Genomic DNA, 25,319 nt, shown 5'->3' with positions numbered 1-25,319 from the left:
ATTATGATCTTTAGAGACACCCACATAGTCAGCGCATTAGACTTTTTTATCCAAAAATTTTATTTTCCTCATCTGTAGAACTTACTGACTTTCTTTCCAAAGATACATTTTATACAAAGTATGTAGACATCTTAAACATTTCACCATTTGCAATTATTTTCTTCTTTAAACTGTCAGCTCAAAAGACTTTTCTTGCAGATTTTGGTAATGTGCTTCCTTGGGCAGTGTAGCTGCTCTTCATTAAATGGCAAATATCTCTGAATTATGCCATATGAGGCACTCAGACTCACGGAACCCAGGAAAGCAGTTGGCCCCAAGTCAAGGACTGATTCTTTTGTAAACACTAATTTGAATTTGTGACAGTCATTAATATATTGGGTGGTTAAAGACATCCAAATATATCCAGTAAAGATGGGTTCCTGTGATTCCCATTTCCATTCTGGTGAGAGCACCTGAGACAGACCCCATCTGTTCAATCAACCAGGGTTCTGACCCAGGAGCCACACGTGACTACAAATCAACCCCTAACTGTTTGTCTGTATGTTTCCTGTGGATTTGGGGCAACATCCCAGAAAAGAACAGCTTATGACCCTCTCTTTAGAGACACAGAACTTTCCTAGAATCCATCACAAGCAAAACACTTTGAGCCCTGAAAGGCTGATTCATCCCTGAACGAGGGAAGTGGAGAAATTTAGGTGAATGATTCCCCTGACACTTACCTCAATTACCCTGATAACCTTTCTCAGTTTTCAACTTTTGTAAAGTTGTGTCTTCTGGCCAAAGGAAGGCTGCTTTCAAGATCACAGTATTGGGGTCAAATAAAAGCTAATTTGAACTAAGCTCTAGTTAATGCTATGTCTGCTGAGGTGCTTATAGATGACATATAGCTGCATCTTTTCTGAATGCATGAACAATAGCAATAATAGCAACAAGAAGGTGGATGGACGATAGATACATGACAGAACAATTGCAGTAAAATGGTGATTGTAGAATCTAAATGGTGCTGTATGAGTGCTTCAATTTCTTTCAACTTTTGTATAATGTTGAAATTTTTTCATCATAAAATTTTGAGGGAAAATAATTAAATGAAAGTGAGAAGAGCCCATAAAATTATCCTGTTTTTGTCTAATTTCTTTGATTCCAGCTCTGGCACCTGTACAAGTACAATTCAATGAAGTCCTGTAGAATTGAACTGCTGAGTGAAATCCCAAGCTACTAGGTCATTTCCACAACTGGCAGGATTCTTCTAGAGCATGAGTTAGCAAATCTATTTTGTGAAGGTGATTGTATGCATATGAGACTTTGCAGGCATACCGTCTTTGTTGTAACTTCTCAACTCTCCTTCTGGAGGATGAAAGTAGCCAGACATGATATATTAAAAAATGATAGCTCCACTGCAATAAATTCTATACATAAGAAGAAAGTACTTATAGTTTTCCAACTCTATCAGGTCCCTAAAGCCTTTCCTCCTACTAACAACTAAAAGTAAAATTAATTAAATGCCAAGAAATGTTTTAAAGATTTCATAGGTGTCAAGAAAGGCCACAACACAATTAAACAACAAACCTTAGCATACACCCCTACCTCCTGACTTGGGCATCTTCTTGCATGAGGAACACTGAACCCACCGAGTCTGATATACAAGCATCCTTGGGAGAGATGGACATTAGTCCTTAATTTCAGTGAGTGGGAATGATTTGCATCAGATCCCAACTTCCAAGCAGATTATTTTAGCACCAAAAGGAATACATGTAGGAAATGGTGGTCTGACACCCCCAGTGAAGAAAAACTCTTAGAGCCCTTGTGGGCTTCCTTTCTAGTAAGGAGAGACAGACATAAAAATAATAGATAAGTGAATCATGCTGTGTTACATGGTGATAAGTACTATGCAAAAGAGATAAAGTTGAGAAGAATAAGCAGACTGGGCCTGCTGGTTGGGGGGTGAGGTTGGAGTATTAAACAGAGTGGTTGAGTTGGGGCTCATTCGTAAGAGGTTATTTCAAAATGAACCTGGAGATGAGTAAATGAGCCAGGCAGATTTCTGTGACAGTTAATGAAGTAGAAGATACTGCCCATGCAAAGGCCCTGAGGCAGGTGGATCGCAGAATATTGGAGGAGTAGCAGGTAGGTCATTTTTAAGAGTGGCAAAATGAAGTAAAATAATCATAAGATGATATCAGAGACAACACTACAGGACCAGAAGAGGGGAGTCTATTGGAGAATTTAGGCAGCAGAAATGGTTAGATTTGACTTAAGGTAAAAGAATCACTGTGGCTCCCCATTGGAGAATAGACTGCAGGAGGCAGGGATAGAATAAGGAAGAATGATCAGGAGAGCAGTGTGACAGTCCAGGTAAGGGATGACAGCAACTAAGCCTGAGAGGTAACAGAGAGGTACTGAGAACTAGCCAAATTTGGGACACGTTTAGATGGTAGAGCTAACCCTATATCATGAAGGATTGAGTGTTGGATGTGAGAGATGGGTAAAACTCAAAGGTGATTCCACTTTCTCTGGCTGAACAACTGGAAAGACAGAGATGCTATTAGCAAGGACAGGAAGAGCTAGTTGGAGGGGTTCACCCGGAGGTCAGCTTTGGACACGTTCAATCTAGCTTATTCATGACACATTCCAAGGGCAGATGGACACATTGACAGTGCAATATGAGTCTGGAATCCAGGGGCGGTCTTGGCTGAAATTTGGAACCCTAGGTGTACAGATGGTGTTAAAGTCATGAGAATAGTGAATTTCTTAAAGTGAGAAAAAATAGAAATCAGTCACAAGCCAGCATTCTCTCTCTGTCTCTGTCTCTCTGTCTTTTTCTGTTTCCCTGTACCCTACCAGGATCTTTCTTATTTTAAAAATGTAAACACAAGTGAACAAGCCTGTTTGTATAATAAAGCTAAATTATCCCACGCTGTGTTCCTTTGTTGCCAGCTGAAGGTTTGCATGAACAAGCTGCAGAGAAAATTCCTAAGGGTCTTGCTGGGTGAAGGTGACAATGCAGACTATAATTTGCATGTATTAAGTCATGTAGTTGAAATAGCAGGCTGCCGGAAGTTAGGATTTAACTAAAGATATGGAAAATACAGAGCCAAAGAAAGGTTTAGGAGAAGTAGCAGAGGAAGTGAATGAATAGAACAAATGAATAAACCTGTGACATTTTGACTTAGAGGAAACCACTCCCCCCAGCTGCCTGTGTGCGTTTTAAACCCCAAGAAGGGATGGAAATTCTAAAAGATTATACCCAGGTGTTTCTACATTTGTACTACCTCCTCTTTCACCGCCTCCCTTCAATTTATTTTTTATTCTGAAATGGATCTTTTACCGTTACCATAAAAGCAGTGGAGTAAATGCAAATTACCATATGGGAAAGGAAGTTAATTAGGAGAGTGGAATTAATTTACTGCACCAGGTTGTTATGCTACTGTTACTCTGGTTCACTCCCAATCTGTTCATCATGACATGCTTTACTCTCAGAGGAAGGAGAGCTATTTGGAATTCATCAGTGACTTTTATTTGCCATCAAGGTATAATCTATACACTTTTGAAATTCTCCTGAAGGACCCCTTGCCCTTCCCCATATTCCTATTTCCAAATTGAAATATTTAAAATATCTGCAAGTGATTGTTCACACACTACTATAATTAAACTGTTACCAGTGGGGTTTTCTCCACTAGATATAAGCCCCCTGAAAGTGTGAGCTGCCTCTGTTCTGTTCACTGTTGGGTCTTCAGCCCCTAACAGAATGCTCGGCACATGGGAGGTTCTCGATAAGACTTAGCTGACTGGATGGACAGGAAGGATGCTAACCCTGTGTCCACTCAAGAAAATAACCTCTTTGAAAATTAGTAGCTTCACACTCCTCTGCCAGCCCAACTTCATCATATCATAGATGCTTATAAATAAGTATCCAACAATTTATAAGTTAATATGGTATGTCCGTGTATATGAAGAGGATGGCTGATTTTCTTGACTATACATGGCCAAGCCTAAAATATGTCATTAGATTTATTATACATGACCAGCCAGAGAAACTAGTGGAATGAGTAAAGCCAGACATGGTGACGTTGTTATAATGATATAAAGTGACAATCACACGTTTTCATTATAATCACAGTGCATTGCAATTTAACAAAGCTGATCTCTTTTCCATTTCTGGTATCCTAATCATTTAAACTGTGAAATGTGCTCCTTTGGGGTCATATTAAGTGTTCCTCTCTCTGTGGATTCTCCAGCCTCACTTTGTCCAAGCGTTGAGTTGAAGTTTTCATTGTTTATTCTCTGTGCACTTTGGCATTACCTAATGGTTTCCTGGTTCTGACTCCTGCGAGAGAGGTCAATGTCAGAAGTTGGGTTTTGCCGAGATATTTTCTTGTCCTTTCCAGGACAGAGCTCTATAAACAAAGGCAAGGTTATCACATGTACCCAAGAGCTGCCTGGGAAAAGCTGGAGCTGTAGTTATCAAAGTTGGAAGCTTTGTGAAATTTGCTTTTGTCTCCATTTTTGTTGCATTCAATCAGCTCAACAAGTGTTGGCTAAGTGTTGAGCGTGGTTTCCTGTGGGATTGTGTAAGGCCCTGCAGGACAATAAATGTTTCGGGGGCACTGAGTAACGCAGCCATTTCTGACACAGCAGCTGGGAAAATGTGAGACAATTCAGTACTGCTGGAAAGAGGGGAGCTGAGGCTGTGTTCCTGCGAGGACAGACTGCCTCCACTGCGGTGGACCCAGGTGACGGGACAAGCCAAAATGGTGCGTTTAAAGTGTGATAGCCTACAGGAAAATGGGTTCCGTTCCAGTGTTGTGGGGCCAGAAGTTTACAAAATTGGGGGAGCCCATCATATGAAAAGTAGTACACAATTATGAGTATGAAATCGTTTGGGCTTCCCCTGGGACTTTGGAAGGGACCGTGTAATTTGGGGACCAGAGGCTGAAACTGCTATCATTTCACTGTAAATTCAGCCTCTGCTCAAAATCTCATTTGGGGAGCTGTCAAGTCCTATGCATATCTCCATCAGTTCCCTCGAGCTTTGTGCTGTTTTCCCTGCTGATTTTCTCCATGCTGTTCTTTGGTCACCTCACTTCTATGGCTTTTCATATTGGCTTTGTAATTGCTTCCAAAAAGACAAAGATTATTCGGTTATGTCTTCTTTTATTTATATATATATATATATATATATATATATATATATTTTTTTTTTTTTTTTTTTTTTTTTGGTACCAGGGATTGAACTCGGGTCCTTGCACTTGCACAGCAGGCGGTGAAAGCACTGAGCTAAATCCCCGGCCCTTTTATTTATATTTTTATAATGTTATTTTAGCTACAAATATTTGTACCTAGGTTCCCGAAGTTTCCCTAAGTCAGACTCAAGGGTATCTTAGATGGAGATAGAAAGATAGGGAGGAGGTATACCATAGAGTTGGACCCACATTCAGTAATTTAAAAGTTCTTGTGGACCATAATTATTTCATTGGATTTAAAATAGCACAAATATATTGTGGTCTAGACTAGTGCTTCTCAAGCTGTCATGTGTACACACAAATCACCTGAGGATCTCACTAAAATGGGGATTCAGGGGCCTGGGGAATTAGCTCAGTGGTTCTGCCACCTGCCTCGAAAGCGCAAGGTACTGAGTTTGATTCCCGGTACCAAATAATAATAATAATAATAATAATAATAATAATAATAGCATCCACAAAGTCAGCCAAGAGGGGCTGGTTGCATTTGATTTTAAGATAACTAATCAGGATGGAGAGTCTGTAAGAAACCTCTAATGAAGGGGCTACTGATTCCTGTTACCTCCTTTGCCCAACGGCTGCAGGCAGAGGGATAAGAAGTAAAATTGGACCTCTGAGGATCATTTCATTGTCTTCAGTTTTTAAACTTTTCTATGGTCTATTTTTAAACTTTGCCTAGGGAATGATGAGAAGGACATGTTTCCGAAATATCTGCAAGGGTTCTGGGTACTCTACTGCCATTTTCTCTTGACTCTTCACAACCCTTGAAGGTGGTTACTGTTCTACTCCTTTACAGATGGGGAAGCTGAGGTTTAGCAGGGTTAAGTAACATGCCGGGTTGCTTAAAGACAGAACAGGGATTTGAATGCACCCAAACTTGCTGCTTTCACCCCCCAACCCGAATCACCTAAGCAGTATTACTTGCTGAGGTAATTCATTATGGTAGCTTGTGGGTTTATCACTTTTTGTTTTCCTAAGGAAGGTGCTCAGGGAGAGTGGTGTGGGCAGACAGGAGGGAGCAGAAGGAAAGAAGTTGTTGAAAATGGGGCAAAAATAAGAACCAAGATACATCATGTACAGGTACAAGTGCCCAATGAGAAATGTAAATGTATTGTGTACCCAAAATGTACCAATAAAAGAATCTAAGGGAAAAAAAGTTGTTGAAACAAAGAGTTTAGAAAAGCTCTAGAAGGCACTAAAGATGAATCTCATACTCAAAGCAAATTTTAGCTCCAACATTAATAGCATTAGAATTCTGTCTTTTTTGTGAGAAAATGATCTTCTTAAAATGTCTGGCTTTCATAAATTCACTTCGGAGCAATTAAGATGTGGTGTTCTAAAATACTGAGGATTGGAGAGCATCACTGTTAGAGGGGTTTTGTCCATATCATGCCAAGTCAACTGTAACTTGTCTATTTTGCAGAACATTCATGTGAAATAGGGCTTTACCAGACTCTGTGGGGCTGGTATTTATCCTTGGCGAGGATCCTAAGACTTTTTAAACCACTTCACCTGGTTCTGAGTTAAGCTTTTTGTTCCTGTTTAAACTTAGCATTGTATTTTGTCAGTTATTAAGCAGGAAGATAAGTGGGCCTGCCCTTGGGCAAATATTTGAAGATTAAGTTTGTCACAGGGTCCTCCATTTTCCCTTTCAGACACCGCCAAGTCCATACTTGCAAGATCCTCCCCTCCTTTTCACCTACCCCATCTACTGCCCTCCCAGCATTGTGTCACTACCTTGACAGCAACAAAAATCTTTAGCTAAATGATATGCAAAATAAAAGAGGGTAACTAAACAAATAAGGGTGCAAGGAATTGCTGCACTCGTCTCTCACTTCTGAGGGCTAAAGCTTTAAAGGCACCATTTTGAGCGAGTCAGGGAATATAATTTTTGGTTGAGTGTCTCATTTACCTATATATACATTTCCCTCTACCTTTCCTGCCTTCGGTTCCACTTAAAATTTGTTCCAGTATTTGAGGTTGCATGTTCTTACTGATTGTTAAGATGTGGGCTAGAATTCTGCTGTGTGTGTGTGTGTGTGTGTGTGGTGCAGGGCATGGAAACCAGGGTCTTGCACCTACTAGCTAAGTGTACTACCATGAAACTATATCCTTGGCCCAAAATTATGCTTCTTAACACTGCTTTGGTGGTTTCTTCTGAAAGATTAAGTACAGGTGGCATCTTTCTGACAGTTCTATTAGCAGATTACTTGCACGGGTCTGGTAAGATCTAAATTTGTGCCTTGTTCCTCAAACAACACACCTTATTAAGGAAATGGTGTGTTTGTCTGAGCAGATTCCTTTTAGTCTGTTTACTGCCATGGAGTGGACATTGAACCCAGAACGACACCAGAATCTGGCTCTCTGGGCTGTGTCTCCAGTCACTGGTTCAAGGTGCAAGTCCCTTAGGCTGCTGGGGCTCAATATTGCATCTGTAATATGATTTCTAGGGTTCCTACCAGTCTTGACATCCCACGGCTGGCCTTCTGTATTGAAGTTTGTGTCTTCTCTGGTTTAGGAGGGTCACACAGTGGCCTTGCTCTTCTCTAACACTGGCATCATGCTCAAGAATGTGGGCTGTGGAGTTAGACTGCAGGATTCGAATCCCAACTCCACCATACTAGCAGGGTGACCTGGGCAATTTATTTATCCATTGCAGCTTCATCATCTGTAAGCAGTAAATGAAGTTACAACCTTCTATATAGTGGGACCATGTCGCAACCTGCCCCATGGAGTGGGAATATCACAAACTGTCCCAAAATATGGCTGTGTTAGGACAAGCTCTATGAGATGAGGGTATTGTGGCATACCTCGTAAGTGGGGAGTGTCATAACCTGTCCCATACAGTGACTGAGACCAGTAAACAAATTAACATTTGCTGGAAGCTCTAAACAGTGCCCTGCATATGGTGAGCCCTACTTAAATGTTGGGTAGAATTGTTATTACTAAAATCATTTCCATTCATCAAGGTCCAATTTCAGTGTCCTCTCTCACATAATAAGCTTCCTTGATTATTTTAGGGACAAAGCAGCTTTTCCTTCCTCACAGCTTTCTTGGTAAAGTAAATGGACTCCATTGCAGCATTTGAGTTTTTTCTTCCACTTTTCTCTTTTTTAATCATGATTTGGCACCAAGTATTTTCACATAAAGTTTTTCATTTAGGTCATGTAAAAGTGAAAGAGCTGTAACCTCTCATTTTACAGATTAGGAAATTGAAAATTGAGAAGGGAGAGGATTTGGCAATGTGACCCTGCTCACAAATGGCAGTCATGTAATCTCCTTCCAATCTCCTGAGCCCACCACCCCATGGCAACCTTACATATCTCTAATTAGGTCTGAAACATGTCTCTCAAACTTGCTTGGTGTCACCCAAGGCCATAGAACCAGTCGTTCAATGTCTGACACACTGTAGGCTCAAACAGAACTGCCAAATTGAACTTCTTACTCTTGTTTTCATGTAAGTCCTAAATAACCGTGGTGATTACAAGTCGTGTTGATTCACCATCCACCTTTTATGTGTGTAATAGGTTCCATAGTGGTTGCTGCCTTCCTCATAAGAAAATATTATATTGATTTCTCCCTTATGTTTTAATCTCCCTCTAGTTTCATGTACTTATGGAAATAGACAGCCTGGGCTATTTGGTAATCAAATTAACGTTTCTATTCTATGTGGGTGGTAATACACGAGTTCAGCCAAATCCCGCCAGCTCCTCTATGGAAATAGATTTCTGTTTAATACTTATTTTATTTTGAAAGGGTTTTCTTCCCAACTGAATTTCTCTTAAATGAAGGTAGACAGAGGAGAGTTTGTAGTCATTGGGCAGGCATTCGAGTCAATTGTAGTACCTGAGCCTTGTTCATTTATTGTCCTAATAAAAAGGAGGAGACATTATATTTCACAGTTAGCCATCACCACTTATCACCTCCTATACCAAGTAAGACTGGAGAAATGCCTTCAATTTAGAATCTAGGCTGTTCAGAGGAGAAAGGGGAAGTACAAGGAAAGGACAGAAGGAAATAGAAGGAGAAAGGCAGGTTCAAGGCTGAGCAGGAAACAGAAAGCCTGTCACCGATGAACCTGATCTGGGGATGACAAAAGCATGACTTGTCATAATAGGGCTCCTGCAGCTTGTGAAGGAAGCCCTCGAGTCCACCATAGGGAGTGGAAAGTTGTGAAAGCCTGGCAGTTCTGGTCCTGGACAGAACTTCAGAGACACGGGCTCCAGGTGTTTGGTACATGAACATAACAGATTACAGACCCATGAGCACAGGATGTAAACCATCGTTGGGAAAGTTAGCATAGGCATGTAGGCATGTGTATGTATATATGTATATATATATATTGGATAAGAAAAAAATCTAAAGATATATTAGTCTTTTTCTTTTGCCTATCTGTACTTCTTGGTTCTGTGGAATAAACATATAGCATATGATTTTTTAAATGCAAGAAAAATTCACAAAGGGCAGAATTTAGGACTGAACAACTATGTTGGAATTTGACAAGTTTCACTTTTTTAGAAGTAGCAAGGCTTGTAAATGCTGGGAGATTTATTGGAGAATGTGATTGAGAACCTGATACCTTCCTTTCTACTCTATATTCTTCCTTCCTTCAGTACATTGAGGCCAATTTGTGAATGTACCAGTGGTTTCCGCAGCTCACCTTATTACTTTTTATATAAAATTCTAAAAGTCTCATCTTTAATGTGATGCATGTGAATATTCTACAAAAAATTTGTATAACATTAAGGAGTACTGGAGAAAACTGCACACTACCTTGGACACTGGGGTTTGCATTTTGAAAAGTATTCTTAATGTCACAAATTGATTGAGGATATAAAAAAACTTCTGAAAAGTAAGCTTCCTATTCAACTAACCAGATCTATTTAATAAGCACTCTGCCCTGAGGAATGTTTTAGCTCTAGACATAAAAGAAATTTGTCAAGTTTTTATACCTTTCCTTTGCTGCTTTATTAGTACATCATTTAAAATGTAGAAACAAAATGCAGAAGTCCCTATAACTATGTCTAGTGTTTGGCTCCACCAAAGGGGTCTATCACTCACAAAAGTACAACTTCATAGTTTCCCTAAATTTTCAAGCAAATTCTCTTTTAACTGTAGGCTCCGGATGTAGAAAATAAGGTCCCCATGCAGGCCTAGGTGTGGAGTCTGTAGCGAGGCAGAGGTAGAAAGTATGCACACTGCTCCTGGATCTCTTCCCTGTCTTCCAACCTAAAGCAAAGAAAGCTCAGAGTGACCGCAGTGAGTAGCACCCATTGTACTAAAAAAAAAACCAAAAAATTTCATTTTTCTACTTTTCCAAAGAATTAGCCTTTTAAAAAATAGATAATATCCAAAGCAAAAAGTACTCAAGAAGCTTAATGAGTAAGGGTTCTACTACTCCTGTCCATAAGCCAAGTGATGCCCTTGGAGGACATTTTAGGGAGTAACACATAGTTTCCTGATCCATGTACATGATAATAAAAACTGGCTTTCTTGATTCCTGCTTTCAGAGTTGCATGGTCTATATCAGGAAGAAAACTGATTGGGAGTGGTGGTGGTTTATTGAATACCAGGCCAACTTTCCTAGCTTCCCTTTCTTTCCATTCCCCTATAATAGTGGGCTCATCATACCCCTAGGCCAGTGGGAAGTGCCCTCTAGTGACTGGATGGCTTTACTTGGCACCTGCCTCCATCTAGGCAGAGCAATGCCTGTGTGGGTGCTTCCTGATCAAGAATGATAAGGAGGATGCAAATATCTTCTTTTAATGCCTGACCATGGAATAGACAAAGGGAAGTTGACGTTTTGCTCAGAGTGTGAGAGTTACAGTTAAGGACCCACATATAGACTTTGGCTCTTGGGAGGCTAAGGTGAGTAAAGCTGATTCCTTTTAGATCATCAGAGATCTTAACTATCACCCATCTAACTGAAAACGATGCTGCTGCTTTGCAAGGCAAAGAATATAAGAAAGTTGATCTCTGTAGCCTGCTGCTTAACATTGCTATTTTACTTTGTTAGACCTGATGTCAGACTAAGGATTAAAGCAATAGTCTTAGTAGAACCGGAAAATTAATACACTTATTTTTTAGGGTTTGAAATAACAAGCAAGAGTGGTTTTACTTTGTAAATATACTTTTTAAAGTTCTTTTAAATCTCTTTTGATAACATTTTTGCTGTATTCTCATATTTCTTCTCTTTATTCTGTTGAGCATTCATTTTAATTTTAAATTCTCTGAAGTATTTAAAATTATACCTATATGTTTTATGTTGAAGATTTGGTCATGATCAGGCGCTGTGGATATCAGTTATAATAATATCAGCATCTCATAATGATTTAGATAATTTCGCCAAACCCTGACCACATTAATGGAGGAAAATTTCAGTTGATCAATTATTTCATGCATGGTAAGCTGCCTGGAGTGCGGTTTTTGAAGTTTTGTTACATACTCTATGCAATTCAACAAACACCTACAGAATGTTTAAGGAGTACAGAGCATTTTGATAAGGTGATCCGGAGGGTGATGCAAGGGTAGTATATATACTATTCAGACTGGAAGATGCATCACTGAATGAATAAGATGTTTTTAAAAATCGACATATTTATAAAACAGAGGAAAAGAAGTCAAAAAATGTAGGTATGTGTGTAGTTTATTCTATAATCCTAAGTCAATCTTACTTTTAAAAATTAGCATTTACATTGCCAGATGAAAAATAGTTGAGTAAAATATAAGAAGGCTAAGAGAGAGCCTAGCTAGATACTGCAGTCATTTCAATTTTCATTTTATTTAGGATGATAATATGGATACAAAATCCATTCTAGAAGAACTTCTTCTCAAAAGGTCACAACAAAAGAAGAAAATGTCACCAAATAATTACAAAGAGCGGCTTTTTGTTTTGACCAAAACAAACCTTTCCTACTACGAATATGACAAAATGGTGAGACTGTCTATTTCATTGTATTTGTACTGTGCTATTTATCTTTTCCCCTCAGACTCCACAAAGTACTTGATTGGTTATAATGGAAGATTAGGTGTCTTAGCTTATATAGTAAAGATCAACTTGCATCCACTTACTACTTCATCTTTGTTTAACCAAAGTACAATGGACTCAAAGGATTGTAAAATATTAATTAGCTTTCCTAAGGCAAATTATAACTTTAGAATGATAGTTCTCAACTGAAGGAAATTTTCTTCTCTGGGGACATTGAACAATAGTTAGAGACATTTTAGGTTGTCACAACTAGTAATAGAGAGAAGCAAGTGCTACTAGCATCCAATGAGTAGAGACCAGAGGTGCTGCTAAGTATCCTATAATGCACAGGACAGACCCCAGACCAAAGATTCATCCAGCCCTGAGTGACAATAGAGCTGATGATCAGAAATGCTACCTTCAAACAATCCTGGAAATAAGACTATCTTGGAACACTGAGGATTCTATCATAGTAGAAATACTAAAATACTGTCATAAAATTGAAACAAAATGAAGATGTCTGAGGGGTCAAATCTTTATTTTCCTGAGTATGTTAGCTACATAGCAAGTGATTTGAAACACATTTCCCAATTCTCTAATAAGATAAATTGACTACTGCTTAAACACTTGCTTTTGGAGGAGCATACATGTGTTGCGTCCACAGTTGAGAAATACACTCTGTTCTCATTCAGTTTTGACTATGATGGAGTAACAGGAAGTGACCCTCCACTCACCAACACATCCCCCACTCTCCCTCCCTAACACAGGCTTAACTGTATGCTTTTCCCTGTGCACCATGGTGCATCCCTCATGATATCTTATATTTTGCTTTTTAATTCAGAAAAGGGGCAGCAGAAAAGGATCTATTGAAATTAAGAAAATCAGATGTGTGGAGAAAGTCAATCTTGAGGAGCAGACACCCGTGGAGAGACAGTACCCATTTCAGGTGAAAGGTGGAAAAACATTACGTTGGGTGGATGATTCTTCCTATAATATTTTCTATTATGAACTCAGACTATCCAGGAAAAAATGATATCTCAAAATTATCCAGGAAGGCATTGATGACACCTGCAATGTTTCCAAATAGGAGGTGGGCATTTTGGTAAAATTCCATCCACAAAACAATCTGCCTCACCTGGGAGGGAGGGAAGCAAGGTGAGTGGCCTGACCTGCCTTGGGTCTGACAACCCCTTTTATCAAACCTTGCCTAGTGCCTCTGCTGTACTACAGCAGAAAATACTCATCTTGCTCCAAGGCACTTACAAAGGTGGCAAAATAGACTGATGAGATCATTATGATGCAGTGAGGGTGAGTGTTAAGATGGCCCAGGAAGGAGAAGCTTCATTTCTCATGCCAAGATGTCAGAGAGATGTTCTTTGGAGATGACATTCGGGTTGGAAATGATGATAGAGTTTAGCCCAACAAAGATGGGAAAGAAAGCAGGGCAAAAGAAGCAGCATGTGTTGTGTCACTGATAGGTGAAATAGCAGCTCTCTGGATAAAGAAGTCCCCAGAGAGAGTGAAAGAAATGAGCATGGAGAGGTAGGTAGGGCCAGATCATGAAGGGCATCATGTCAAGGAATTTGAATTTTACCCTGAACTATTTTGAACAGTGGCATGCTGCAGAGGGTGTGCCTACAGTACCTGTCAGCAGTGGCTTGATCTCGGCCATGCCCTATTTTTATTATATCACAAATAATGTGACCTTTTTGACCTAAGGCAAATGAGTTGTCCTTTTGATGGCCCGACTGACTACTCAGTGCTAGTATTAAGGACCTGTGGCCAAGAATGAGAGGCAAATATCCAGTTAATCAACAACCATACTTCCCATTCAAAGAATTTTAGCCAACTGAGAGAAGCCAGGGGAGAGTGTGCTCATGGAAGCGTCTGCAAACCCACATTATAGGGGCACAGGGTGCTCAATGGCATCCAGGCTTTGGAACCCTGCAGAGCTCCTAGCTCCTTTGCTTATATTTGTACAGCCATAAACATATTCAATTATCTTTCTGAGTACATTTTCTCATTTGTTAAAAAAAAGGCATACTCATTTTTTCATAGAATTGAAATAAGATTAAAATATTAAAGTAGCTAGGAAAGAGCCCAGGAACTATTAGATATTTTTAAATGGTGTGTTTTATTTGCCAAGAGTAGAACAAACTAGAGGGAATCTTGAAAATACACTACAATCTTCAAACATTTAAACAAGTGCCTTAGGAATAGAAAACAATTTATTCTGGAGACTTCTGGGGTACCACATGATGCAACAGGCAGAAAGAACATGGAGATAGAGTTTTACTCAATATAAGCATGAACTGTAAAATGATTAGAATATATGAACATTGGCAAAGATGTCATGGCAGAGTAAAGGACATTTCATCCCTGCAGAAATGTTTAAGGATAGAGCAGTTGAAGGTTTTCTAGTGGGCTGTAAAAGAGGATCATATACTGAGTAGGTGAATGGAACAGAACACTCCTAAGATAGAGGAAATGTCTCACATATAATTCTCCATGGTCTGGGCCATCCCGACTGAGACTTCAATGTTCACTGCTGCCAGATGTGTCATTGCTATGATTTTCCAAATCTTTGAAGTATCTGAGGTAAAACAAATTGAAAAGTGGAGGATAAAATAATTGTACACTTTTTCATCTAATTCCAAAGCTAGTGTATATCATATATACTAGTATATATACTCAGGGTTTCTTCTGAGTAACAAAAAATTTTCAGGTGCACCAGACTTAACTATGATGCAAATCTATCAAAATGCACCACGTCTTTTCCTTTCTAGATTGTCTATAAAGACGGTCTTCTCTATGTCTATGCATCAAATGAAGACAGCCGAAGTCAGTGGTTGAAAGCATTGCAAAAAGGTAATAAAAATGTCATAAAACAGAATGACCAATGAAATTGTTTTGGGACTTGGTGGAGGAAGGACACAGCAGTAAGAACACTCAGTGCAGAATCTACTGATTTTCCTACTGACCTCAGAAGAATGTGCCAGACTCATCCTCAGTTTGCATTCCCATTGTTACAAGCAGAAAGCCTGTGGATCAGATTCCTGCTCAGCACAGAGCTGGCTATTGTGTCTTCCCCGCAGCTCTGGGGAAGCCAAGCCTCTTGCTCTCCACCCACCTCACATAGCAAACTCCAGGCTCTTGTGGGGCTGTGTCAAGTCCTGTAGCTACTGCGTTTCGATGTTTATAGAAAGTTATGTCTAGTACTTGCTAAGCACTTGCCATTTGCCAGTACTTTGTCAGGTATTTTGAAAACATTTTGTTAGATAATCCTGCCAATTCTGTGGAAAGGAATGATAGTATTCTTCATTTTCCAGACAAGTGATGTTAAAAAAAAAATCTGGCCAGTGTCATAAACCTGGTAATGGGGTCTCAAACCCAGCTTTTTAACCAGTACATTGTAACCATTAGACAAAACTGGAGGTTTAATGGAACTTTTAGTCATCGATTTTTTTAGGCTGCCCTGGTAACAGGGCCTTTAGTAGAAGGAAGAAAATCGTTAGTAATTTGGCACTATGATGTTTCCCTCTGTGATATTTTTATTTGAAAGATGACTGACGAAGCGAGAACAATATTTAATTCAAATGAATGACCCTGGTTGTGGAATTTCAAGTATTAAGCTTCTAGATGGGGAAGATTTGATTTTATTCGATTTAGGTTTTAGATTGTGGCTCTTTCTCAGTGTACCTCAAATTGCACACACCTACTCTACTTTGATACAAATACATCCTTTTTCACACATAGGATTTGATTTTCCCATTGCGTAAAAGGATTTAACAGCCTATTCTGTAGAATAGTCAAGTGGTCCATTGAGAAAGAAAAGCTGTCCTGTACCCACCATCATGTCAATGAAAAAAGAAAGACATCCTTGTCAGAGTCAGATAAACCGGGAGCAAATCTTGTTTTCCCCTGTCGTCTATAAGTAACATCTCTGGGTCTCAGTTTCTTGACCTGTAAAACTGACAGCATGATTTATTTTCTCCTAGAGTGGTCATGAGCCACAAAAGAGTGACTCATAAATATATTAAAGTATCATCCTACACAAAAACATGAGTCATTGTGGTTGGTGATCATGGGGCTTCCAAAGGAGCTCTAAGGTTTTGTTTCCCATTCAGTCACCTTTGGGGATTTTCCTGGGAGTCTGGTGCTATGGTAGACACCACCTATGTGCAGTTCTTGCTCATGCTGTACACCTTTATTTGTGGGTTCTTCTGGGACCATGTGTGCTGTACAGGCGTGAGTGGCCCCAGTGCAGCACATGTGACAGCCATAGGCACAACAAATGATTTCAACCTGTTAGTAATGCTTTGGGCTGCAGATGAAAAGGCACCAAGCAGTTTCTGAAACAAATCCACTTTTGTTCTCCCACAATAACAAATCCAGAGATAGGCAGGTCAGGGACAGATAGTCAGTAGGGGTGCCAGCTCCTCCTAGCTTTCTGCTTTGTCACCCTTAGCAGACCCTGGAGAGGTTCTGAGCTTTCCTAGAAGTTCCCCTGAAATCTTTTGTTCACATTACATCATCCAGAACTGTGTCTCATAACCCTCTCTGTGATCAAAGGAGCCCAGATCACAGTATCCGTTCTCTTCCAGCTTCTCCTGGAAGATGATGAGAGAGAATGTGGGTGGGACTGGCTGTCAAGTTGACCAACAAACCTGACACAGGAAAACAAAGAGGCTCTATCACTCAAATATTTCCCTTATTAAATTGCACTGTGATATAATGATTTTTCCTCTTTTTGTGTCCATTATCTGACTCAAGAATTAAAAACTGAGGTAGACATTGGAGGCATACTTTTCCAGATGGTGACCTACCCTTGGAAATTTTGGACTGATTCAGTAGTGACTTAAGGAGTGTCAGCTATCATTGTTTTTAATTCAGTTAAACAGGTATAGATAAATGTGTCCTTCCTTCTAAAAATTAAAGCTTAAAGGGGTAGGGCAAAATAGTCAGCATCTGTGCATCAGAATGTAGTAGAAAAGCTTGGGGCTATCAGGAGCTGCTAATTACTAGGCTTACAAATTTGAACAAGTTACACCATCTCAATGTACCTAACTCTGCAACAGCCATTATAGCAATAATGGCTACCCCCAGGGATGTTGAACAGACTAAATGAGGTGATATATATGAGGGAAAATATGTACATGTAAGTCCCACCACCTAAAAATGACAACAAAAGGAATATATTCTCCTGAAATCATTCCCCTGACTATATTTCTCTTAGTGTCATTACTAGGTGGTGGGAGTATTGCGTTGCAATGTGGATTTTTCAACTTGGTTAGAAAAAAAATTTCCCAGGACACTAAACTCATGTAGTAGAAAATATAGGAATCTTGACCCTTGGAGACAAGATTCTTAGACAACAGGAAGGCAAGTAATGTGCCAAAGGAATTCTGATGATCATTTGAGACCAAGATTAGAAATCTGTTTGATAATCTTAATTCCCTTTGTGTTCTGGGATTCTTATAATAATTTCCCTTTAGTTCTCAGTAGTATAGCTTCTATGAAAGCATTTTTAGCTAACCTGACTGAGTTAAACTAAGGGAATGACATTACCAAAACCCACTGTTCATTGAACACCTGTTTTGGGCCATTTACATACCTTAGCATAAATCTTCCCAATGACTCAGCAAAGTAGTTATTATGATCTCCATACAATTTCTTGAGTTGGGGTTGTGAAGGAGGAGCAGAATGCTCCTGAAATTATGAAATCAAGAGGAAGAGTTAAAGTCACACATAGAACCAGCCCTCCCCACTAGAAATATTTCCTGAACTGTTTTCCACAAAGATCTTGCAGTTTACTCTGTTTTTGTTTTTTTAAAAGACTAATATGTTATAGATACACTTGAAGATTAGACTTTCATGGGGCAACCTGCTTTCCAGTCCCCCTTCTGTCTCTCTTAGACAGAAGCTATCTTTCTCTCAATAAAATTTTCCTGCTCTAAAAAAAAAAAAAGATTAGACTTTCATTTCTTTGACATAACCATTGTCCTATTCCTATGGTTTTATTAAAAATGCACTTAGTCCAAGAAAAGTCACCTCATAAACCTTTCTTTCCTTAATATAAGCATGTCAAAGTCATGAAAGACAAAGAAAGAAACTATCCTGGATCAAGGGCAACTACACAACTAAATGCCACGTGTATTTCTGGACTGGATCCTTGGTCAGAAAAAAGAAATCATTATAAAGAACATTGTTGAAACAAATGAAAAAAATTTGAACATGAAATATAAATTAATTAATCATATTGTATCCATGTTAAATTTCCTTAATTTGATAATTGCATTATTGTTATATAAGAGAATACTCTTTTTAATAGAAGTTACATGGTAAAGTATTTACAGGTGATATAATCAGGTCGTGATATCTGCTACCCACTTAATCAAAACTGATAAAAATTTTTAAAATAATTGTAACATGTATAGAAAGAGAAAAAGCTAACTGTTACAGTTACCAATTGGTGAGTCTAAGTGAAGTGTATATAGATGTTTATTGTACTACTCTTGCAACTTTTCTGCACATTTAAAAATTTTCAAAATAAAAAGTCGGACAAAATGTATTCTAACAGAACCTTTTTTATTTTGGCTAGGATCTAGTCCTACTATCCAGCACGCTTCTGCTGCAAGAGAACATTATGCACTGTAACCCATTCCTACCAGGTGTATTTCTAAAATCCTAACAGCAAACTAATTTGTATAAGTATTTTTACTTGCTTTTTTAAATTTAAAAGTGGTACATTAATATTTTGTTCTCACTATCCACATGGTTAAACTCTTCTTACTTTGGTTTGTTAACTTCTAAGTAAAAGACCTTTATCCTTTTGGAACCATTGGCTCTTGCCCTTCGTTGCTGGCAAGGTGGAGTTTTCATTGTTTCTTGACGACAGCACTCACCAGATGTGTTTCTTCTCTTGGGCCAATGTCTACTTAAGTCCTGTTTCCTTCCTGCCTGCTCTTCAGAGATAAGGGGCAACCCCCACCTGCTGATCAAGTACCACAGTGGGTTCTTCGTGGACGGGAAGTTCCTGTGCTGCCAGCAGAGTTGCAAAGCCGCCCCAGGATGTACCCTCTGGGAAGCATGTAATGTGTGACCCCTTGTTGGGCTGAACCCTGGGTGGATGCTGCCCCATTAGACCAAACTACCAGGTTCCAGAACAGCTTGCTAGGAAACAAAATGGGCTGGGTGGTTGGCATCACTTGCAGATGCTATGTAGCAAGGGAAGTCAATTCTAGGATCGATTGAATCATGTTTATTGACATAATAACAATATTAGTTCCTACCATTCAGTCATTTAGTTCCTACTATTAGTTCCTACCATGCAGTTGTGAGAAATATTTTAAAAGTTAAAATCATTAATCAAGCAGTGAGCTTTTATTTCCTCCAATAATTCTTCCTAGTTAAAGATAAACTCTAAGGAGGTAGAACATGGTGAACATGTTACCATGGTTCAAACATCTAGGTTTCTGGCTTGATTTAAAAAAAATCAGCTTTCTATTCTTATAAATAACAAAAACCATAAACCAAAAGAACCCCTCAACATTATTTTTCTTTTCAAATGTATAATAAAAAATAACATTGAAGTAACACTTTTAATCATTATATATAATATATGTATTATATCATGTATTGAGGCCAAGTCCTAAAAGATATGTTAGCTGTATGTGGCTCTTCTCTCCACTGTGAAGGGCTAAGGAGTAATGTTTCTTTACCAGCTTCATCATTTTCCCCCGCACTTTTGCCTGTGATACAGCATTGTTAACTATCAGGCCAGACAACAGCTCTGAGCTTTCCCTAACTCCCTTGGAAGGAGCAGGAATGAGGCCAGAGAGAGCACTGCCTTGGGACTAACTTCCTGCACTCTATCTTCATGGCTTTCATAACATGCCCTGGGTGCCACGGGTGCCCCGCCAGACTCTGAGGATAGCTACACAGGGTAGGGGTGTTGCAGCTAATGAGCAGCTGTGATAGTGTCTGTTTGTCCAATTATAGTTTTCTCTCTTGGCTTCCTCCACTGAATTACTGGGCATCTCGTGGGCGTAGGTACTGGAAAGGAAACATCTGGGTTTCATTGCTTCTGTTTCCAAAATGCTCGATCCCCTCCCCTTACAGGATACATGGCCTACAAGTAGATTGTCCATATACCCCAGGTTGTTTGGAACCTTCTCATTCCACGCCTAGTGATCTGGCATGATTGTTTAAAGCATACCCTTTCACTATCAAAAGTGTTTTTGGTCAATCAACCATAGGGTCACCCCACTGATAGCTTAATACTCGCAGCTTCTATACAGTAGCTTTATACTCACAGCTTAGATATTTATTTCCATGTGCCAATGGAAAGAAAAATTAATAACTCTTAAGAACAGGGGGAAAAGTATGTGCTAAGTTTGTTTATGTATTCAGAAGCTGTTTATTCATCTTCAATAATTATTAAAGTATCTTATATAAGCCAATCCAAGAGGTATCAGACATGGATACTGACCCATAGAGTCATACATACTACCCAACAGGATTAGAGAGCTGTGACCCAAGTACAAGGTGGGAATGATGTATAAATGGATAGTTTATAGGGTTTTAAAAACTTGAATTTTCAACCCAGACTTGGAAAATATCAATAATTGATGGTGAAGGAGTGTGTTTGAGTTGAGCATTATATAGAAAACCTAGAGACTCATTCCAGATGTTGTGTCTAAATTGAGTTAATCTGGAGTGTGGTTTACACAAGCCAGCTCAGTCTTTTGATTTTTAACATTGGGTGTTTTGTTTGTTAGTTTTATTTAAAGTTCCTTTTGATAGTACTTGCTTTCAATTTTCAGATGCTGATCTGCACATTGCAAGCAACGAAGAGAAAAACAGAGGTCCCGCTTTCCCAGATAGGGTGGTAAGTCAACATTCTAAAAATGTTTTTCATAGTCAGGATATATTACAGGATGGCCACAACCAAGACTAGAAAATGTGGACTTGCTGGACGTGGTGGCGCACGCCTGTAATCCCAGCACTTGGGAGGCCAAGGCAAGAGGATCGTCATAGGCAGCCCAGGCTATATAGTGAGTTCAAGGCCAGCCTGAACTACATAGCAAGACCCTGTCGGGGAAAAAAAGAAAATGTAAACTTCATGCAGACTGCTCAGCAAAGAGAGAAAAATGTGAGCTATCACTAGTAACTATAGTTGATAATGCACAATGGATTAAAACATGGAACCATTGTAACATTTTATAATTTTCTATGTACTACTAGGTCTTTTTTTAACTATAGTCACCAAAGTCCTCAAGGCAGCATCCATGTGACAAGCATTTGTTACTAGCTGTCATTCTTTCCCTGCCACCAGCATAGCCAAAATGTCAAGGACTCAACTCCAAATAAATGGTAACCCTGGAAAAAAGTGAATTGCAATGTGAAATATTAAATTTAGAGCTCTATTTCTCCCTTCTCCCTTTACCTCTCTTTGTCTCTCCCTTTGTCATTCTCTCTCTCTCTCTCTCTCTCTCTCTCTCTTTCTCTCTCTCTCTCACACACACACACACACACACACACACGATAAGTTTTCAATGAAGTATAACATGTACTTAGAATAGCACACAAACCCTAAGTGTTCAGCTTGGAGAATTTTGACAAACTGCACACGTCTGTCTAAAAGACATCCAGGTTGAGAAACAGAAGGTCATAGAACCCCAGGGACATTCTTCTGTTCCCTTTCAGTAACTATACACCCCAACAGTACTCACTAGCCCGACCTACAGTGTCATAGATCATTTACCTGGTTTGGCCTTTACATAACTAGTTGTCTTCCTCTCTTGTTCAATGTATGATTCACAATTTTTAATTTATTTTCGTTGCTTATAGATTTCCACTATATGAATACACTACTGTATTATTTCCTTATCGCTGCTCTAACAAATTATCAAAAATGTAAAGGATTAGAGCAACACAAATTTGTTCTCTTAGAGTTCTGAAAGTCAGAAATCTAAAATGGGTCCAAAAAGCTGTGTTCCTTCTGGGGGCTTTAGAGGGAAACTTATTTCCTTCCTTTTCTGGCTTCTGAGAGTACCTATAGTCGTTGGTCCCTTGTCCCTCTACCCATCCTCAGAATCAAATGGGCAGTGGCTTCTCGCTCTTGGATCTCTGCTTCCCTCATCACATCTTCTCTCTAACTCCTGACCACCTTGCCTCTCTTTTAAAAGGGCCTTTAGATTGCATCAGACCCATCTCTGTAGTCCAGAATAATCTTCTCATCTCAAATTCCTTAATCACAATCTGCAAATTCTGGGGATGAAGACATGAAAATCTTTGAGAGGCCATTACTCAGTCTACTGCAATCACAATATATTTATTATTCCATCTTTTTGATGAGCACTTTGGTGGTTTCCAATTTTTAATTCAAATAACTGTGCTATGAACCCTGAATCTTTCAATTTCACTATTGGAAATATATATATATATATATATATAGAGAGAGAGAGAGAGAGAGAGAGAAATCCAAAAATATGGTGAATGTTTACATTAAAAAAAATAATTACTGTAGTAAAAGACACATTGGCATTAATCCCCCTCAAGATACTCCCCATTGCTTCAAACACACTTATCCCCTCATTCTTGCCACTTTCTCAGGCAATCCTGGAAATCCTCTTTCATGTTTTTAGTTGCTCTACTGTGGCAGCCTGCGTGTTCTGAATTAATTCACAACATTTCCCCTTCATGGTCATTTTGACTTTGGGGAAGAGCCAGAAGTCACACGGTGCCAGATCGGTGAATAAAGTGGATGCACCGTAACGTTTTTACAAGCCTGCCTTTCTATTATCACACCTCATAAAGACACATATAATTTGTGGGTCATAAGCTTTATGCACACCTAGCTTTAGCACATTGTGCAAACAAGTTTCCAAAGTGGTTTACCATTTCATACTCCCACCAGCAAAAGTATGAGTTATAGTTGCTCCATATCCTTGCCAATACTTAGTATTATCTTTTGTTTGCCTTCTTTCTTCCCTTCCTCCCTGCTTTCCTTCCTCCTTCCTTCCTTCCTCCCTCCCTTCCTTCCTCTTTTCTGACTGTCACCTGTCCTCCTTCCTCCAAATGTGAGAGCTGATACACTTTTGTTGTTAGTAACCAGTTCCTGAATCTGTGCCTTACTGTGATATATTAAAATCTCTTGTCCTCCAAAGCTGAAGATTCCTCGGGCAGTTCCTATTCTCAGAATGGATGCGCCATCTTCAAGTACTACTCTACCCCAGTATGACAGTGACTCAAAGAAAAGCTATGGCTCCCAGCCAAACATCAACATGCGGTATATACCACAGGAAGACTGTCCTGACTGGTGGCAAGTAAGAAAACTGAAAAGGTAATTCCCGCCTTTCAGACTGGCCACCCAGCACGTAGATCAGACATTACCCCACTGTCCTGGACCTCAGTCTCAAGGCTGCTGATGCAGATCTTTGCTGAGATAGGGTTGTCCTCTCAGCAAATGTTCAGGTCTTCAGCCAGACGACTAGGGAAGAGAATGGCTCTGCTGGGGCTGAGCAGCAGATACTTTTCTTTTAGATTTTCCTATCCAATGTTAAGTTGTACTTAAGCATTTTATTCCTTCCCTTTTCTGTTCCCACTTACCCCCAAATAACCACACATTCCAGAATATAGAATCTAAAATATATCCTTCGTATGAAAGTATTTACAATTAGCTTACTTGATCAGTCTTTTCAAGTTTGTCTGCCTTAAGATTCTACCTAAGCCAGAGTTGAAAATACTTTGAAAGGAGTACATAAATTGTCTATGACTCCAGGGTCTAGCATTGAGTGTGCCCCACACTTGATACTCAATGAATGTTGAGCCGAATTGTGGTAAGGGTGATCTTGTGGAAAGGGTTGAGTGATTTCCCTTCTTTATTTGCTGCCTCAGACACCCTTCCCATCATCACATTGTCCACTGGCTGCCATCTTCTCACCCGGCTGTCAGCCTCCCTCTGGGGTACTGATGTCTGTTTTTCCCCACAGTGAATGCAGAGCATCTCTCTGACTCATCATGTATCTCTTTTCTTTGTTTTCTCCCTCACTCTCTTATTCTTTTATTCTTTCCATTCTCATTGTTTGTACCTAAAGCAAATGCCTCACTGTACCGATGATACAGTCACATGGCCATATGGAACTTGAAAGAATGTAAGTGTATCCTTCTGGATTTTTAAAAAATATAACAACCTGTGGTCCTTGAAAGTCCAAAGTGGAACTAGACTCCAAGCATATTAATCTATACTTGCTGCATGGTGGGGGGCAGGTTACACTTATTTGCTTGAAGCTCAGCATTTATATAGAAGGAGCAAGTCAAAAAGCCCAGCTCCAAAGAGAATGAATGTCATGTTAATTTTGTCCCAGGTTCCTTCCCTAACAGAAAGCCCAGTGATTCACTAAGGGTGAAATAATTGGTCAGGTGAAAATAATTGGTCAGTTTTCTGATAACTAGGTAGGACTGCTGGTTCATATGAGGTTGTTCCAGAGGTATTGATTTGTGGATTGCCAGATCCTATATTTCAAATGTTGATGCTTTGTTTGTCAGGATTTGGGGCATTAACTTTAATTTTTTTAAAAAATTTCCTGAAATAACTACTTATCTTTTCGATACACCCTTAGATTTCACACTCTCTTTGGTTTAGAACCAACACTGAATTTGGCCCTAGAATTTCAGAAGGCTAGTTATTTGCACAAAAACTTGATCACTCGCTTCTTGGCATGAGCAACACTGCATCTGTGAGTGAATAATAACACTTGCTAAGAGGTCTTCATGCAGCTTGAATTTTTTTTAATCCAGCCAAGATTCTTAGTTCAAATGGTAGGTAATGCATTTCTGTCATTCTTACTATCTTCATGTGAGCTAATTTTTAATCTTTTTTCTGATTAAAAAACATGATTAAATCATCCATGTTCCCATTAAAGCATTCAAATATTGCACAATATTCTGTGTATATTCCTTTAAACTTTTTCTATGTATATGCAATCGTATACATAGATAATTACAAAAGAAGATTCTTGCTACATAGCCTTCTTTGCACCTTAATCTTTTCATTTGACATCTTTCCCATTTGAAAACATGAGACTATATCGGATTTTTAATTTTTAATT

General features: G+C 39.2%; 1 protein-coding gene and 1 long non-coding RNA gene across 9 annotated transcripts in view; one reads left to right on the top strand and one right to left on the bottom strand.

Moving 5' to 3' along the window:
* Bmx (BMX non-receptor tyrosine kinase) overlaps positions 1 to 25,319 on the top strand; it is an 80,969-nt gene that overhangs the window by 29,144 nt on the left and 26,506 nt on the right. For 2 of the 8 annotated variants that reach the window (XM_087193708.1, XM_087193707.1), the window contains exons 2-8: positions 12,025 to 12,171; positions 13,046 to 13,150; positions 14,991 to 15,072; positions 19,176 to 19,295; positions 21,030 to 21,094; positions 23,376 to 23,551; positions 24,306 to 24,362. In XM_087193708.1, coding sequence (XP_087049834.1) covers positions 12,025 to 12,171; positions 13,046 to 13,150; positions 14,991 to 15,072; positions 19,176 to 19,295; positions 21,030 to 21,094; positions 23,376 to 23,551; positions 24,306 to 24,362 — 752 coding nt within the window. Of the gene's footprint in view, positions 1 to 4,598; positions 4,752 to 12,024; positions 12,172 to 13,045; positions 13,151 to 14,990; positions 15,073 to 19,175; positions 19,296 to 21,029; positions 21,095 to 23,375; positions 23,552 to 24,305; positions 24,363 to 25,319 lie in introns of those variants that run through there. The other 6 variants (XM_087193710.1, XM_087193712.1, XM_087193709.1 and 3 more) reach the window with 5 other exon arrangements.
* LOC147823273 (uncharacterized) lies at positions 10,341 to 15,293 on the bottom strand. The gene is made up of 3 exons (XR_015444123.1): positions 15,186 to 15,293; positions 14,701 to 14,797; positions 10,341 to 10,466 (listed from the first exon to the last, which is right to left on the bottom strand). It is a non-coding gene; the product is annotated as an uncharacterized LOC147823273 (long non-coding RNA).

The sequence above is a fragment of the Heterocephalus glaber genome, unplaced genomic scaffold, assembly GCF_053883595.1.
Source record: "Heterocephalus glaber isolate CG9 unplaced genomic scaffold, H.glaber_assembly_v1.0 deba00001594, whole genome shotgun sequence".
Lineage (NCBI taxonomy): Eukaryota > Metazoa > Chordata > Mammalia > Rodentia > Bathyergidae > Heterocephalus > Heterocephalus glaber.
Note: the sequence above shows the minus strand (reverse complement) of the source record. Positions and strands in the feature narration are given on the sequence as shown.